The 18410-nt window shown below is 53.8% G+C and overlaps 1 protein-coding gene across 1 annotated transcript in view; it reads right to left on the bottom strand.

The window, feature by feature from the left end:
- Positions 1 to 18410, bottom strand: part of coch (coagulation factor C homolog, cochlin (Limulus polyphemus)) — a 192620-nt gene that overhangs the window by 74798 nt on the left and 99412 nt on the right. Inside the window, exon 6 of the mRNA XM_072488123.1 lies at positions 14222 to 14281. Within this exon, the coding sequence (XP_072344224.1) occupies positions 14222 to 14281 (60 nt within the window). The remainder of the gene's footprint in view (positions 1 to 14221; positions 14282 to 18410) is intronic.

Here is an 18410-nt window from a genome sequence, read left to right as displayed (position 1 = left end):
AGAGAAAGGTCCAAGCCCACAGAGAGCGGCCTGACGCCAAGAGACAGAGAGAGGTCCAAGCCCACAGAGAGCGGCCAAACGCCAAGAGGCGGAGAGAGGTCCAAGCCCACAGAGAGCGGCCTGATGCCAAGAGACAGAGAGAGGTCCAAGCCCACAGAGAACAGCCTGATGCCAAGAGACAGAGAGAGGTCCAAGCCCACAGAGAGCGGCCTGACACCAAGAGACAGAGAACGTTCCAAGCCCACAGAGAGCGGCCAAACGCCAAGAGGCGGAGAGAGGTCCAAGCCCACAGAGAGCGGCCAAACGCCAAGAGACAGAGAAAGGTCCAAGCCCACAGAGAGCAGCCTGATGCCAAGAGACAGAGAGACGTACAAGCCCACAGAGAGCGGCCTGATGCCAAGAGACAGAGAAAGTTCCAAGCCCACAGAGAGCGGCCTGATGCCAAGAGACAGAGAAAGTTCCAAGCCCACAGAGAGCTGCCTGATGCCAAGAGACAGAGAGAGGTACAAGCCCACAGAGAGCGGCCTGATGCCAAGAGACAGAGAGAGGTCCAAGCCCACAGAGAGCTGCCTGACGCCAAGAGACAGAGAAAGGTCCAAGCCCACATAGAGCAGCCTGACGCCAAGGGACAGAGAAAGGTCCAAGCCCACAGAGTGCAGCCTGATGCCAAGAGACAGAGAGAGGTCCAAGCCCACATAGAGCAGCCTGACGCCAAGGGACAGAGAAAGGTCCAAGCCCACAGAGAGCGGCCTGATGACAAGAGACAGAGAGAGGTCCAAGCCCACAGAGAGCGGCCTGATGACAAGAGACAGAGAGAGGTCCAAGCCCACAGAGAGCGGCCTGATGACAAGAGACAGAGAGAGGTCCAAGCCCACAGAGAGCGGCCTGACGCCAAGGGACAGAGAAAGGTCCAAGCCCACAGAGAGCGGCCTGACGCCAAGAGACCGAGAGAGGTCCAAGCACACAGAGAGCGGCCTGATGCCAAGAGACAGAGAGAGGTCCAAGCCCGCAGAGAGCGGCCAAACGCCAAGAGGCGGAGAGAGGTCCAAGCCCACAGAGAGCAGCCTGACGCCAAGAGACAGAGAGAGGTCCAAGACCACAGAGAGCGGCCTGACGCCAAGGGACAGAGAAAGGTCCAAGCCCACAGAGAGCGGCCTGACGCCAAGAGACAGAGAGAGGTACAAGCCCACAGAGAGCGGCCTGACGCCAAGGGACAGAGAAAGGTCCAAGCCCACAGAGAGCGGCCTGACGCCAAGAGACAGAGAGAGGTCCAAGCCCACAGAGAGCAGCCTGACACCAAGAGACAGAGAGAGGTCCAAGACCACAGAGAGCGGCCTGACGCCAAGGGACAGAGAAAGGTCCAAGCCCACAGAGAGCGGCCTGACGCCAAGAGACAGAGAGAGGTCCAAGCCCACAGAGAGCGGCCAAACGCCAAGAGACAGAGAAAGTTCCAAGCCCACAGAGACCGGCCTGATGCCAAGAGACAGAGAAAGTTCCAAGCCCACAGAGAGCTGCCTGATGCCAAGAGACAGAGAGAGGTACAAGCCCACAGAGAGCGGCCTGATGCCAAGAGACAGAGAGAGGTCCAAGCCCACAGAGAGCTGCCTGACGCCAAGAGACAGAGAAAGGTCCAAGCCCACATAGAGCAGCCTGACGCCAAGGGACAGAGAAAGGTCCAAGCCCACAGAGTGCAGCCTGATGCCAAGAGACAGAGAGAGGTCCAAGCCCACATAGAGCAGCCTGACGCCAAGGGACAGAGAAAGGTCCAAGCCCACAGAGAGCGGCCTGATGACAAGAGACAGAGAGAGGTCCAAGCCCACAGAGAGCGGCCTGATGACAAGAGACAGAGAGAGGTCCAAGCCCACAGAGAGCGGCCTGATGACAAGAGACAGAGAGAGGTCCAAGCCCACAGAGAGCGGCCTGACGCCAAGGGACAGAGAAAGGTCCAAGCCCACAGAGAGCGGCCTGACGCCAAGAGACCGAGAGAGGTCCAAGCACACAGAGAGCGGCCTGATGCCAAGAGACAGAGAGAGGTCCAAGCCCGCAGAGAGCGGCCAAACGCCAAGAGGCGGAGAGAGGTCCAAGCCCACAGAGAGCAGCCTGACGCCAAGAGACAGAGAGAGGTCCAAGACCACAGAGAGCGGCCTGACGCCAAGGGACAGAGAAAGGTCCAAGCCCACAGAGAGCGGCCTGACGCCAAGAGACAGAGAGAGGTACAAGCCCACAGAGAGCGGCCTGACGCCAAGGGACAGAGAAAGGTCCAAGCCCACAGAGAGCGGCCTGACGCCAAGAGACAGAGAGAGGTCCAAGCCCACAGAGAGCAGCCTGACACCAAGAGACAGAGAGAGGTCCAAGACCACAGAGAGCGGCCTGACGCCAAGGGACAGAGAAAGGTCCAAGCCCACAGAGAGCGGCCTGACGCCAAGAGACAGAGAGAGGTCCAAGCCCACAGAGAGCGGCCAAACGCCAAGAGACAGAGAAAGTTCCAAGCCCACAGAGACCGGCCTGATGCCAAGAGACAGAGAGAGGTCCAAGCCCACAGAGAGCAGCCTGACGCCAAGAGACAGAGAAAGGTCCAAGCCCACAGAGAGCGGCCTGATGCCAAGAGACAGAGAGAGGTCCAAGACCACAGAGAGCGGCCTGACGCCAAGAGACAGAGAGAGGTACAAGCCCACAGAGAGCGGCCTGATGCCAAGAGACAGAGAGAGGTCCAAGCCCACAGAGAGCGGCCTGACGCCAAGAGACAGAGAGAGGTCCAAGCCCACAGAGAGCAGCCTGATGCCAAGAGACTGAGAGAGGTCCAAGCCCACAGAGAGCAGCCTGATGCCAAGAGACAGAGAGAGGTCCAAGCCCACAGAGAGCAGCCTGACGCCAAGAGACAGAGAAAGGTCCAAGACCACAGAGAGCGGCCTGACGCCAAGAGACAGAGAGAGGTCCAAGCCCACAGAGAACAGCCTGATGCCAAGAGACAGAGAGAGGTCCAAGCCCACAGAGAACAGCCTGATGCCAAGAGACAGAGAGAGGTCCAAGCCCACAGAGAGCAGCCTGATGCCAAGAGACAGAGAGAGGTCCAAGCCCACAGAGAACAGCCTGATGCCAAGAGACAGAGAGAGGTCCAAGCCCACAGAGAGCAGCCTGATGCCAAGAGACAGAGAGAGGTCCAAGCCCACAGAGAGCAGCCTGATGCCAAGAGACTGAGAGAGGTCCAAGCCCACAGAGAGCGGCCTGACGCCAAGAGACAGAGAGACGTACAAGCCCACAGAGAGCGGCCTGACGCCAAGAGACAGAGAGAGGTCCAAGCCCACAGAGAGCAGCCTGACGCCAAGAGACAGAGAAAGGTCCAAGCCCACAGAGAGCAGCCTGATGCCAAGAGACAGAGAGAGGTCCAAGCCCACAGAGAGCAGCCTGATGCCAAGAGACAGAGAGAGGTCCAAGCCCACAGAGTGCAGCCTGATGCCAAGAGACAGAGAGAGGTCCAAGCCCACAGAGAGCAGCCTGATGCCAAGAGACAGAGAGAGGTCCAAGCCCACAGAGAGCGGCCTGACGCCAAGAGACAGAGAAAGTTCCAAGCCCACATAGAGCAGCCTGATGCCAAGAGACAGAGAGAGGTCCAAGCCCACATAGAGCAGCCTGATGCCAAGAGACAGAGAGAGGTACAAGCCCACAGAGAGCAGCCTGATGCCAAGAGACAGAGAGAGGTCCAAGCCCACAGAGAGCGGCCTGACGCCAAGGGACAGAGAAAGGTCCAAGCCCACAGAGAGCGGCCTGACGCCAAGGGACAGAGAAAGGTCCAAGCCCACAGAGAGCGGCCTGACGCCAAGAGACAGAGAGAGGTCCAAGCCCACAGAGAGCGGCCTGACGCCAAGAGACAGAGAAAGTTCCAAGCCCACATAGAGCAGCCTGATGCCAAGAGACAGAGAGAGGTCCAAGCCCACATAGAGCAGCCTGATGCCAAGAGACAGAGAGAGGTACAAGCCCACAGAGAGCAGCCTGATGCCAAGAGACAGAGAGAGGTCCAAGCCCACAGAGAGCGGCCTGACGCCAAGGGACAGAGAAAGGTCCAAGCCCACAGAGAGCGGCCTGACGCCAAGGGACAGAGAAAGGTCCAAGCCCACAGAGAGCGGCCTGACGCCAAGGGACAGAGAAAGGTCCAAGCCCACAGAGAGCAGCCTGATGCCAAGAGACAGAGAGAGGTCCAAGCCCACAGAGAGCGGCCTGATGACAAGAGACAGAGAAAGGTCCAAGCCCACAGAGAGCAGCCTGATGCCAAGGGACAGAGAGAGGTCCAAGCCCACAGAGAGCGGCCTGATGACAAGAGACAGAGAAAGGTCCAAGCCCACAGAGAGCGGCCTGATGACAAGAGACAGAGACAGGTCCAAGCCCACAGAGAGCAGCCTGATGCCAAGGGACAGAGAGAGGTCCAAGCCCACAGAGAGCAGCCTGATGCCAAGGGACAGAGAGAGGTCCAAGCCCACAGAGAGCGGCCTGATGACAAGAGACAGAGACAGGTCCAAGCCCACAGAGAGCAGCCTGATGCCAAGAGACAGAGAGAGGTCCAAGCCCACAGAGAGCGGCCTGATGACAAGAGACAGAGAGAGGTCCAAGCCCACAGAGAGCGGCCTGATGACAAGAGACAGAGAGAGGTCCAAGCCCACAGAGAGCAGCCTGACACCAAGAGACAGAGACAGGTCCAAGCCCACAGAGAGCGGCCTGACACCAAGAGACAGAGACAGGTCCAAGCCCACAGAGAGCAGCCTGACACCAAGAGACAGAGACAGGTCCAAGCCCACAGAGAGCGGCCTGACGCCAAGAGACAGAGAGAGGTCCAAGCCCACAGAGAGCGGCCTGACGCCAAGAGACAGAGAGAGGTCCAAGCCCACAGAGAGCGGCCTGATGCCAAGAGAGAGAGAAAGGTCCAAGCCCACAGAGAGCAGCCTGATGCCAAGAGACAGAGAAAGGTCCAAGCCCACAGAGAGCGGCCTGACGCCAAGAGACAGAGAAAGTTCCAAGCCCGCAGAGAGCGGCCAAACGCCAAGAGACAGAGAGAGGTCCAAGCCCACAGAGAGCAGCCTGACGCCAAGAGACAGAGAGAGGTCCAAGCCCACAGAGAGCGGCCTGACGCCAAGGGACAGAGAAAGGTCCAAGCCCACAGAGAGCGGCCTGACGCCAAGGGACAGAGAAAGGTCCAAGCCCACAGAGAGCGGCCTGACGCCAAGGGACAGAGAAAGGTCCAAGCTCACAGAGAGCGGCCTGACGCCAAGGGACAGAGAGAGGTACAAGCCCACAGAGAGCAGCCTGATGCCAAGAGACAGAGAGAGGTCCAAGCCCACAGAGAGCGGCCTGACGCCAAGGGACAGAGAGAGGTACAAGCCCACAGAGAGCAGCCTGATGCCAAGAGACAGAGAGAGGTCCAAGCCCACAGAGAGCGGCCTGACTCCAAGAGACAGAGAGAGGTCCAAGCCCACAGAGAGCGGCCTGACGCCAAGAGACCGAGAGAGGTCCAAGCCCACAGAGAGCGGCCTGACGCCAAGGGACAGAGAGAGGTACAAGCCCACAGAGAGCAGCCTGATGCCAAGAGACAGAGAGAGGTCCAAGCCCACAGAGAGCGGCCTGACTCCAAGAGACAGAGAGAGGTCCAAGCCCACAGAGAGCGGCCTGACGCCAAGAGACCGAGAGAGGTCCAAGCCCACAGAGAGCGGCCTGACGCCAAGAGACAGAGAGAGGTCCAAGCCCACAGAGAGCGGCCTGACGCCAAGAGACCGAGAGAGGTCCAAGCCCACAGAGAGCGGCCTGACGCCAAGAGACAGAGAGAGGTCCAAGCCCACAGAGAGCGGCCTGACGCCAAGAGACCTAGAGAGGTCCAAGCCCACAGAGAGCGGCCTGACGCCAAGAGACCGAGAGAGGTCCAAGCTCACAGAGAGCGGCCTGACGCCAAGAGACAGAGAAAGGTCCAAGCCCACAGAGAGCGGCCTGACGCCAAGGGACAGAGAAAGGTCCAAGCCCACAGAGAGCGGCCTGATGCCAAGAGACAGAGAGAGGTCCAAGCCCACAGAGAGCGGCCTGATGACAAGAGACAGAGAGAGGTCCAAGCCCACAGAGAGCGGCCTGACACCAAGAGACAGAGAGAGGTCCAAGCCCACAGAGAGCGGCCTGACGCCAAGAGACAGAGAGAGGTCCAAGCCCACAGAGAGCGGCCTGACGCCAAGAGACAGAGAGAGGTCCAAGCCCACAGAGAGCGGCCTGACGCCAAGAGACCGAGAGAGGTCCAAGCCCACAGAGAGCGGCCTGACGCCAAGAGACCGAGAGAGGTCCAAGCTCACAGAGAGCGGCCTGACGCCAAGAGACAGAGAAAGGTCCAAGCCCACAGAGAGCGGCCTGACGCCAAGGGACAGAGAAAGGTCCAAGCCCACAGAGAGCGGCCTGATGCCAAGAGACAGAGAGAGGTCCAAGCCCACAGAGAGCGGCCTGACGCCAAGAGACAGAGAATGTTCCAAGCCCACAGAGAGCAGCCTGATGCCAAGGGACAGAGAAAGGTCCAAGCCCACAGAGAGCGGCCTGACGCCAAGAGACAGAGAGAGGTCCAAGCCCACAGAGAGCAGCCTGATGCCAAGAGACAGAGAGAGGTCCAAGCCCACAGAGAGCGGCCTGACGCCAAGGGACAGAGAATGGTCAAAGCCCACAGAGAACGGCCTGATGCCAAGAGACAGAGAAAGTTCCAAGCCCACAGAGAGCGGCCTGACGCCAAGAGACAGAGAGACGTACAAGCCCACAGAGAGCAGCCTGATGCCACACCAGTGGTCCACGCACCACAGACAGTGCTCCATGCACCACGAAGTGTCGTCAAATCCACACGAAAGGTGGTCCATGCACCACGAAGAGTCCCCGACTCCACGCAGAAAGCAATGACAGACTCCACAGCGAGACAACTGCACGTCTCCACACAGAGAGCACAGAAAGACTCCACAGCAAGACCACTGCACGACTCCGTTGAGAGCGCACAGATCGACTCCACAGCGAGACCACTGCATGACTCCACACAGGGAACGATGCCAGACTCCAGAGAGAGCGACACAAGCCTCCACAGCGAGCTCGTTGACAGACTCCACGATGGAAGCAACGCAATACTCCAGAGCGCAGACCTTGCATGAACAAGACCATGAAGGTCTAGCAACCTTATCTGAGCAACCAGCAGCAGACGATGCCAGTCTGCCACGCTCAAGTGCACAGCAAGAAGACTATGACAGTCCACCCAGATTATTTGAGCCACCAGAAGAAGACTCTGACTGTCTACCCAGCTCATCTAACTGACAAGAAGACACTGAAGGTCTACCCACTGTATGTGCGACAAGTGACAAAGTCTTCACAATTCCCATACAAGATGTGAAACATGACAGCGAGACTGACAGATCTCAGCTAGTATGTACAGAGGCACTTGACAACCCAAGTGAGGTTACTAGTGACTCCAGTGACACTACGTTAATTCAAACCTCATCCACTCGAGCCTCTCCACAGGAAATTGCATTCCTGAATGTTTTGACTCCGGACGGGGAGCATCAAGACACCTCAGATGATTCAAATGAACCAGAAAGGACTCCAGACGGGGAGCATCGACAAGCCAAAGATGCTTCCAGTGAACCGGACATGACTCCAGACGAGGAGCACTGAGGAATCAGACGGCAGGCTCAATGAAACAGCAGATGCCACAAAGGACACTGACACAAGTAACTTTGTGAAGGACTCGAATTCTCCACTCGGTTTGGTCATTGAGCACAACAAGCACAACAACAAAACCTACAAAATCAACAACACTGACAACAACAAGAAGTGTACCAAAGGCACCAACGTCAACAACAAGCACGACAAAAACGACAACACTGGAACAACGACTCGTCCGACTTGCTACAACTCTGCAGGATTTAGATGTTTCAGGCGGGATAGAGGAGGATGTAAAAGGGGTGGCGGAGTTGCGCTACTGGTTAAGGAGAATATCACAGCTGTTCTACGGGAGGACACCTCAGAGGGCAGTGAGGCTATATGGGTAGAGATCAGGAATAAGAAGGGTGCAGTCACAATGTTGGGGGTTTACTGCAGGCCTCCCAACAGCCAGTGGGAGATAGAGGAGCGGATAGGTAGACTGATTTTGGAAAAGAGTAAAAACAACAGGGTTGTTGTGATGGGAGACTTCAACTTTCCCAATATTGAGTGGGACTCACTTAGTGCCAAGGGCTTACACGGGGCAGAATTTGTAAGGAGCATCCATGAGGGCTTCTTAAAACAATATGTAGACAGTCCAACTAGGGAAGGGGCTGTACTGGACCTGGTATTGGGGAATGAGCCTGGCCAGGTGGTAGAAGTTTCAGTAGGGGAGCATTTCGGGAACAGTGACCACAATTCAGTAAGTTTTAAAGTGCTGGTGGACAAGGATAAGAGTGGTCCTAGGATGAATGTGCTAAATTGGGGGAAGGCTAATTATAATAATATTAGGCGGAACTGAAGAACCTAGATTGGGGGCGGATGTTTGAGGGTAAATCAACATCTGACATGTGGGAAGGCTTTCAAGTGTCAGTTGAAAGGAATTCAGGACCGGCATGTTCCTGTGAGGAAGAAGGATAAATACGACAAATTTCGGGAACTTTGGATAACGAGAGATATTGTAGGCCTCGTCAAAAAGAAAAAAGAGGCTTTTGTCAGGGCTAAAAGGCTGGGAACAGACGAAGCCTGCGTGGAATATAAGGAAAGTAAGAAGGAACTTAAGCAAGGAGGTCACGAAAAGTAATTGGCAAATAGGGTTAAGGAAAATCCCAAGGCTTTTTACACGTACATAAAAAGCAAGAGGGTAGCCAGGGAAAGGGTTGGCCCACTGAAGGATAGGCAAGGGAATCTATGTGTGGAGCCAGAGGAAATGGGCGAGGTACTAAATGAATACTTTGCATCAGTATTCATCAAAGAGAAGGAATTGGTGGATGTTGAATCTGGAGAAGGGTGTGCAGATAGCCTGGGTCACATTGAGATCCAAAAAGACGAGGTGTTGGGCTTCTTGAAAAATATTAAGGTAGATAATCCCCAGGGCCTGATGGGATCTACCCCAGAATACTGAAGGAGGCTGGAGAGAAAATTGCTGAGGCCTTGACAGAAATCTTTGGATCCTCACTGTCTTCATGTGATGGACCGGAGGACTGGAGAATAGCCAATGTTGTTCCTTTGTTTAAGAAGGGTAGCAAGGATAATCCATGGAACTACAGGCCGGTGAGCCTTACGTCAGTGGTAGGGAAATTACTGGAGAGAATCCTTCGAGACAGGATCTACTCCCATTTGGAAGCAAATGGACGTATTTGTGAGAGGCAGCATGGTTTTGTGAAGGGGAGGTCGTGTCTCACTTACCTGATTGAGTTTTTCGAAGAGGTCACAAAGATGATTGATGCAGGTAGGGCAGTGGATGTTGTCTATATGGACTTCAGTAAGGCCTTTGACAAGGTCCCTCATGGTAGACTAGTACAAAAGGTGAAGTCACACGGGATCAGGGGTGAGCTGGCAAGGTGGATACAGAACTGGCTAGGTCATAGAAGGCAGAGAGTAGCAATGGAAGGGTGCTCTTCTAATTGGAGGGCTGTGACTAGTGGTGTTCCACAGGGATCAGTGCTGGGACCTTTGCTGTTCGTAGTATATATAAATGATTTGGAGGAAAATGTAACTGGTCTGATTAGTAAGTTTGCAGACGACACAAAGGTTGGTGGAATTGCGGATAGCGATGAGGACTGTCAGAGGATACAGCAGGATTTAGATTGTTTGGAGACTTGGGCGGAGAGATGGCAGATGGAGTTTAATCCGGACAAATGTGAGGTAATGCATTTTGGAAGGTCTAATGCAGGTAGAGAATATACAGTGAATGGTAGAACCCTCAAGAGTATTGAAAGTCAGAGAGATCTAGGTGTACAGGTCCACAGGTCACTGAAAGGGGCAATACAGGTGGAGAAGGTAGTCAAGAAGGCATACGGCATGCTTGCCTTCATTAGTCGGGGCATTGAGTATAAGAATTGGCAAGTCATGTTTTAAAAAACATTTAGATAGTTACATGGGTAAGATGGGTATAGGGGGTTATGGGCCAAGTGCGGGCAACTGGGACTAGCTTAATGGTAAAAACTGGGCGGCATGGACTGGTTGGGCCGAAGGGCCTGTTTCCATGCTGTAAACTTCTATGATTCATCTATGATTCTATGTTGCAGCTGTATAGAACCTTAGTTAGGCCACACTTGGAGTATAGTGTTCAATTCTGGTCGCCAGAAGGATGTGGAGGCTTTAGAGAGGGTGCAGAAGAGATTTACCAGGATGTTGCCGGGCATTAGCTATGAGGAGCGGTTGAATAAACTCAGTTTGTTCTCACTGGAACGACGGAGGTTGAGGGGCGACCTGATAGAGGTCTACAAAGTTATGAGGGGCATAGACAGAGTGGATAGTCAGAGGCTTTTTCCCAGAGTAGAGGTATCAATTACTAGGGGGCATAGGTTTAAGGTACGAGGGGCAAGGTTTAGAGTAGATGTACGAGGCAAGTTTTTTTACACAGAGGGTAGTGGGTGCCTGGAACTCGCTGCCGGAGGAGGTGGTGGAAGCAGGGACGATAGTGACATTTAAGGGGCATCTTGACAAATAGGATGGGAATAGAGGGATACGGACCCAGGAAGTGTAGAAGATTGTAGTTTAGTCGGGCAGCATGGTTGGCACGGGCTTGGAGGGCCAAAGGGCCTGTTCCTGTGCTGTACTTTTCTTTGTTCTTTGTTCTAAATGCAGGACAATGTAGCGACACAGCTCCTAACATTGGCAAAAGTACTGCCATACCATGATATGACAGTAAATCTCATCGATTGAAGTCTGCTCCACTACGAACAAGCAAACCAGCTTTCAACACAGATGGCATACTGCATCGCTATCACAAGCATAGAGAAAAAAAAGAGTCCAAATCTGACAACGAAGTGATTTGACCACTTCTTGGTTCCTTAAGCACAGGGACACTGACGGCGTTCACAAGGACATGCCACCACCAACATCACCATTTCAATGACAAAATGATCAGGGGGTTGGATAGGGTGGACAGTGAGAGCCTTCTCCCGCGGATGGATATGGCTGGCACGAGGGGACATAACTTTAAACTGAGGGGTAATAGATATAGGACAGAGGTCAGAGGTAGGTTCTTTACGCAAAGAGTAGTGAGGCCGTGGAATGCCCTACCTGCTACAGTAGTGAACTCGCCAACATTGAGGGCATTTAAAAGTTTATTGGATAAACATATGGATGATAATGGCATAGTGTAGGTTAGATGGCTTTTGTTTCGGTGCAACATCGTGGGCCAAAGGGCCTGTACTGCGCTGTATCGTTCTATGTTCTAAAACGAGAAAGCCACTCGACCATATTAATTCATGAACTTTGGACTCATACATATTATTTGGTATTGTATAATCATCACTGTCATCATGATCTGTACATGTCATCATTTATCTACCTATTTTGTTCAATTTTCTTTAACTTAGAACAGAAAATATGTAACACAAAAAAGGGGGGATGTAGTGATATGCATCACTGTAGATACACAAGGGGTTAATGTAGATACACTAGAACTAAGTGAACACTAGAGGGAGCACCAGAAACATCATGACACACAGACATTCAACCAATAGGTCAGTAAGATAGGACACGACCAATGGGCAGTCAAGACACACCCAGAGGTGACACTACCACAAGGGGGCAACCCATATAAAAGAACAGGGCACACATGCTCTTTCTCTTTCCATAGGCGACACTCAGAGAGACAGGGGCAGATCAGAAAGCATCACACCCACCGCATGGATTAGAGCAGACTGGTTAGTAAGATTGAGTTACTACAGCAAGATCAGCAGGAGAATCAAACTCAAGTAGGAGAATTGTTAACTGTTCAATAAATGTGTTAAATCTATCTCCAAGTCTGAACCTTCCTTTGTCAGAGCATACATCAAGGAAGCAGCTTATGCTACATGAAGAAGCATAACACAACACCAGGCTCAGCCTGATCCAATTTAAGGTCGTTCACCGGGCTCACATGACAGTGGCCCGGATGAGCAGATTCTTTGGGGTGGAGGACAGATGTGCGAAATGTGCGGAGGGGCCAGCGAACGATGTCCACATGTTCTGGGCATGTCCAAGGCTGAGGGGATTTTGGCAGGGGTTTGCCGACGCCAATTCCAAGGTATTAAATACGAGGGTGGCAGTGAGTCCAGAGGTGGCGATTTTCGGGGTGGCGCAGGATCTGGGAATTCAGGAGGAGAAAGAGGCAGATGTTCTGGCCTTTGCTTCCCTGGTAGCCCGGAGGCGCATATTACTAGCATGGAGGGACTCGAAGCCCCCGAAATCGGAGACCTGGTTATCGGACATGGCTGGCTTCCTCTGCCTGGAGAAAATTAAGTTTGCCATGTGAGGGTCACTGTTAGGGTTCGCCCGGAGGTGGCAACCATTCGTCAACTTCTTGGCAGAGAATTAATCGTCAGCAGAAGTGGGGGGGGGTTAGGCTAGCGTAGATTAGGGGGTTAAGTAATGGTAGGACCTGTGGGAGAAGAAGGAGGTGGTATTTGCACTGTGTTAATATTTTCCTTGTTATGTACATTGTTTATCTTGTTGCTGTTACAATGCCAAAGAAATATCTCAATAAAATGTTTATTAAAAAAAAAGAGATGGCAACAGGCAGGGACTGAGAGATTTGGGGACCTATTCATCCAGGAGAGTTTTCTGACCTTGGAGGCACTAGGGGAGGAGTTTGAGTTGCAGGGTAGGAACGGGTTTCGGGACTTTGTACGGAGGCAGGTTCCAACCTTCCCTTGCCTCCCCCTGAGGGGACTACAGGATAAAGTGCTGTCAAAAACAGGGGTTGGAGAGGGGAGGGTTTCGGAGATATACAAGGAGTTGATGGAGTGGGAAGGGGCCCCTATCAGAGAGGTGAAGAGGAAGTGGGAAAAGGAGCTGGGAGGAGAGCTGGAAATTGAACTGTGGGAAAAAGCCTTGAAGAGAGTCAACTCATCCTTGTTGTGTGCCAGACTTAGCCTGATCCAGTTCAAGGTGGTCCACAGCGCCCACATGACGGCAGCCCGGATTAGCAGGTTCTTTGAGGAGGTGGAGGATGGATGTGGGCGGTGTGGGGGTAGCCCGGCTAACCATGTGCATATGTTCTGGGCATGTCTGAAATTGAGGGGATTCTGGCAGAGATTTACGGATGTTATGTCAGAAGTCCTGGAAGGGAGGGTAACTCCAAGTCCAGAACTGGCAATATTTGGGGTATCGGAAGATTCGGGGCCAGGGCAGGGAGGGAGGCCGATGTCCTGGCCTTCTCCTCGCTGGTGGCCCGGAGACGGATTTTGCTGGGATGGAGGGACTCGGAGCCCCCGAAGTCAGGTGTGTGGGTCAGCGACATGGTAGCGTTTCTCAGCCTGGGAAAAATCAAGTTCATCTTGAGAAGATCAACTCAGGGATTCGCCCAGAGATGGCAACCGTTCATTGACTTCTTCAAGGAAAATTGAACGTCATCAGTATTGGGGGGGGGGGTTCGTTCTTTTGAGGTGTTTTGTGTGTGTCGGCCCGCCCGGTTGTTTAAGAAAATTACAAATGCTTCAATAAAATATTTTCAAAAGAAAAATGTTTTAGTTGTTCTGCTCTTTCTTTACAGTAGAAACAAAGGATGAAAAGGTTGCCCGTAGGTTACTTAAGCAGCTAGTCAGACCTTATTAGAGGTGTTGCTTGCAGCCCAAGGTAGAACTGAGGGAAAATCTCCCAGGGCAGCACGGTAGCATTGTGGATAGCACAATTGCTTCACGGCTCCAGGGTCCCCGGTTCGGTTCCAACTCGGGTCCTGTGCGGAGTCTGAACATCCTCCCCGTGTCTGCGTGGGTTTCCTCCGGGTGCTCCGGTTTCCTCCCACAGTCCAAAGATGTGCAGGTTAGGTGGATTGGCCATGATAAATTGCCCTTAGTGTCGGGTGGGGTTACTGGGTTATGGGGATAGGGTGGAGGTGTTGACCTTGGGTAGGGTGCTCTTTCCAAGAGCCGGTGCAGACTCGATGGGCCGAATGGCCTCCTTCTGCACTGTAAATTCTATGATAATCGGGAGCATTCTTTCAAATTCTATGAAATGCCTCTGATGATGTCACACACAGATGCTTTGTCTTATAATACAATTAAACAGCAATTAGTTGCAGGGAGTCACTAACCTTTGTTTACCATTGAATTCTTTTTCCCAATTTTTGCAGCTTTTTTCTTTGTAGACCTTGCTGAAATATTTCAATAGTGTCAAATATTAGTAAAAGTACAGTTTTTATGCATTATGCTTTGATGCATGCATGAGGAGTCTATTATGTGTTGTCTTTCTGTGAATTTGTTAAATCTTTGCCCTGCTTTTCTTTTGGAACACAGGAAGCATTGTATTGCAATACCAATGGGCAACTTATTCCCACTGTCTGCTCCAAGGGTCCGGTGAACTGGGGACACTGTGGCCGGGGGTGCGTGGGCAGGGCGTGTTGGGGGGTGGGGGAGCAATGGGGAAATGGAGGGTCCTGGGATGGAAGATACCGCTGCTATCAGTCTCACACCCGCTCTCCAATTCCTTACAGATATTACATGCGATGTATGATATCTTGGACCCAGTGGAAACTGCCCTCATTGCGGTTGAATAAACTCGGTTTGTTCTCACTGGAACGAAGGAGGTTGAGGGGAGACCTGATAGAGGTATACAAAATTATGAGGGGCATAGACAGAGTGGATATTCAGAGGCTTTTCCCCAGGGTAGAGGGGTCAATTACTAGGGGGCATAGGTTTAAGGTGAGAGGGGCAAGGTTTAGAGTAGATGTACGAGGCAAGTTTTCTACGCAGAGGGTAGTGGGTGCCTGGAACTCGCTACCGGAGGAGGTGGTGGAAGCAGGGACGATAGGGACATTTAAGAGGCATCTTGACAAATATATGAATAGGATGGGAATAGAAGGATACGGACCCAGGAAGTGTAGAAGATTGTAGTTTAGTCGGGCAGCATGGTCGGCACGGGCTTGGAGGGCCGAAGGGCCTGTTCCTGTGCTGTACATTTCTTTGTTCTTTGTTTGTTCTCATGGTGCTGGTGGTAGGGCAGGCGCCGGAGAAGGCAGCGGCAGCAGCATCAACAGAGATCAAGGCAGTGGCCCATGTGGAGGACCCCGCCCCACCCCGAGGACCCTGCCACCCATCAGGCCAGGGAGGGACCCAGAGAGGGAGGCCCGCGACGGCCCACGGTGTACAGGCAGCGCTGTTCTTGCGAACAGATGATGGACAGCATGTGCTGCAGGAGGCTCCGCCTCAACAAACAGACGGTGCTGCACCTGTGCCATGTCCTCGCGGACTTGGCACCATGTGAAGAAGGAGGATTACCCCCCCCCCCCCCCCCCCCCCCCCCCCTCCCTCCGATGGCCATCAAGGTCACCACAGCCCCGAGCTCCTATGCAGGATCATTCCAGGGCTCGAGCAGGGATTTGTGTGGCATCTCTGAAGCTCCAGCCCACATATGCATCTGTGAAGTCATGGATGCGATGCCTGTTTGCCCAGGGCAGAGAACTATATAAACTTTGACATGGACCAAGCCCAAAAAGATGCCTGGGCAGCAGGATTCTTTGCCCATGCCGGGATGCTGCGGGTCCAGGGGGGTAGTGGATGGCACGCATATTGCCTTGCGCTCACCGGGCCCTCTGGGAGTGCCATACATCAACGGGAAGGGGTTCCACTCCCTGAACATCCAGCTTGTGCACAACCACCTCATGCATGTGTGTGCACGCTTCCCAGGGAGTGTGGACGACAGCTACAAACAACCAGGGGCAGTCGGACATCCCCAGCCTCTTCAAGGACCACCCCAGGATGGCCGGCTGGCTCTTGGGGGATAAGGGCCTGGCTAATGACACCAGTATGGAGGCCGGTGACTGATGCGGAGGTACAACTAGGCCCATGTGGCCACCCAGTTTGTCATTGAGCAGTGCATCGGATTCCTCAAAGTACGGTTCCAATGCCCAGAGGGTCGTCCACTTTGTGGTGGTCTGCTGTGCCCTCAACAACCCAGCACAACAGTGGGACGACATGCTGGAGGTGGAGAGGGAGGAACAGGTGGCCACCTCTGAGGAGAAGGACGAGGAGGCGCCAGACCAGGAGGGGTTGGAGGACGAGCCTGGGGAAGACCCGCAGAACCAGCCGGAGGATGGACAACAGGCGGGAGCGGTGAGGGTTCGGCAAGCCAGGGAGGACCTCATCCTCGCCCGCTTCACATTCCCCACTCCCGCATCCCTCTGCATCCCCCCACTTCACCATCCTCCCCCCCCCCCCCCACCCCATTCCCACCCTCCCAGGGTCTGTGTAACATCGCTCCAGGACTGTGTCTTCATTGTCAGTGGGTCATGGTCGAGAGCAGGGGGTGCAGGTGGCCGTCGTCGCCACTCTGTAGGATGGCTCCTGGTTGACACCAAGTACCCCATCCTCCCGGTTGGTGCCCAAAGGACCCTTTGATGCATCTCGGGATGAAGGGTCAGCTGGATCGAGTCCCGGCTACCTCCACGTCATTGGTGGCTCCCCAGTGTCCGCAGCAAGTGTCGATGGCTTCGGTGATGCTCCTCAGTGACCTGAACACGTCCCCCAAAAACCAGGACATGCACTGATTGAGCCACACCTTGGACATCGCCACTCATGCTGCTAACGTCATGCACAAGTCTCTCCGCTGCGGTTGCCACCCTAGCAGTGTTGGCCTCGGTGCCACACATTACTGGCGCCATCTCCTGCACCCGTAGCTTCTGGGACTCCTCCAATCAGATCTGGACCTGCTGGAGGGTTGCTGACATCTCCCTCTGAATCTCATGGCGGCACCCTAGTGTCTGCATCAGCTTTGGTGAACCTGTTCCAGAGGCTCAGCAACTGACTGGGACACAGCTGGGTCCTGGTACACAATGTAACTACATAAGCACTGGCATCGGGTGAAACATACAGGGGTGTAGTGTTAATGAGGCCAGTCCATAAGAGGGTCGTTTAGGAGTCTGGTAACAGCGGGGAAGAAGCTGTTTTTGAGTCTGTTCGTGCGTGTTCTCAGACTTTTGTATCTCCTGCCCTTAGGAAGAAGTTGGAAGAGTGAGTAAGCCGGATGGGAGGGGTCTTTGATTATGCTGCCCACTGACTTCCGGTGACGGTGGGCGGGAGGCGGCCGCACAATGGAGAGCTCCCGCTCGGGAACGGCATTTTCGGGGCTTTAAGCCCGGTCCCAGGGTCCACGGAGGCGGCAGAAGCAGGGAGAAGTCACGGAGGAGGCACTGAGAAGACACAGGAGGGAAAAAAACCCAAAGAAAAATGTCGAGGGTGAGCAAAAAAACGGCCGAAAAAAAAACAGCTGGAGGTCCGTCGGGGAGTGGAAAGGTCACCGCGGGGTCACCAGGAAAAATGGAGGCTGGAGCACCAGGGAAGGCCGCACTGCTTACGGCTGAAGAAATAACCAAGGTGATGGCTGCGGAATTTGAAAAGCAGTTGGCGCAGATTGCGAAATGCATGGAGACAGTGAGGAAGGAGATGAGGGAGGTTTTGAGTGTGCTGGTGGAGGAGGCGGTTTCCCCGGTGAGGACGGAGGTGGCGAGCGCAGTGGCGGAGGAGCGAGAGCAAGGGGAGGCGCTGAAGGAAGTGAAAGAGACGTTATTGCAGCACGGTGATCAACTTGCCTCGATGGGGAAAGAGATGCGGAAGGTGATGGATACTAACAAGGATCTGCGAGGAAAAATGGAAGACCTGGAAAATAGATCCAGGCGACAGAACTTGAGGATTGTGGGGCTGCCCGAAGGAGTTGAAGGACCGAAGCCGACTGAGTATTTTGCCGCGATGCTGGCAAAACGATTGGGGGAGGGGGAGGATCCCTCCCGATGTGAACTGGATCGGGCTCATCGGTCGTGGAGGCCTGTACAAAAGGCGAGTGAGCCGCCAAGGGCAGTGACTCTGTGCTTCCGTAGGTACAGGGTGAAGGAGAAGGTCCTGAGCTGGGCCAAGCAGAAGCGGGTGGTCCAGTGTGCTGGAGCTGGTATACGTGTATACCAGGACTTTACGGTGGAGCTGGCAAGGAGGCGGGCTGCCTTCAACCTGGTGAAGAGGGCACTGTACATTAGCAAGGTGCGGTGCGGCATTGTATATCCAGCGAAGCTGAGGGTGACTTACAACTTCAGGGACTTTTATTTTGGAACGGCGGAAGCAGCGGAGGAGTTTGCGAAAGCAGAATGACAGTGGCAGAACTGACAAATTGAGGAATGGCCATGTGCCGATGTAAACTCATGACTGTATTTTCTTCTTTTTTGTATCACTGCGCGCGGGTGTAGAGATTAAAGGAGCCAATGTGCAATGAGTCAATGCAGTCAAGGACAGGGATGG

The sequence above is a fragment of the Scyliorhinus torazame genome, chromosome 2, assembly GCF_047496885.1.
Source record: "Scyliorhinus torazame isolate Kashiwa2021f chromosome 2, sScyTor2.1, whole genome shotgun sequence".
In the NCBI taxonomy this organism is placed as follows: domain Eukaryota; kingdom Metazoa; phylum Chordata; class Chondrichthyes; order Carcharhiniformes; family Scyliorhinidae; genus Scyliorhinus; species Scyliorhinus torazame.
The sequence above is the reverse complement of the archived record's forward strand: the minus strand, read 5'-3'. Positions and strand labels throughout refer to the sequence as shown.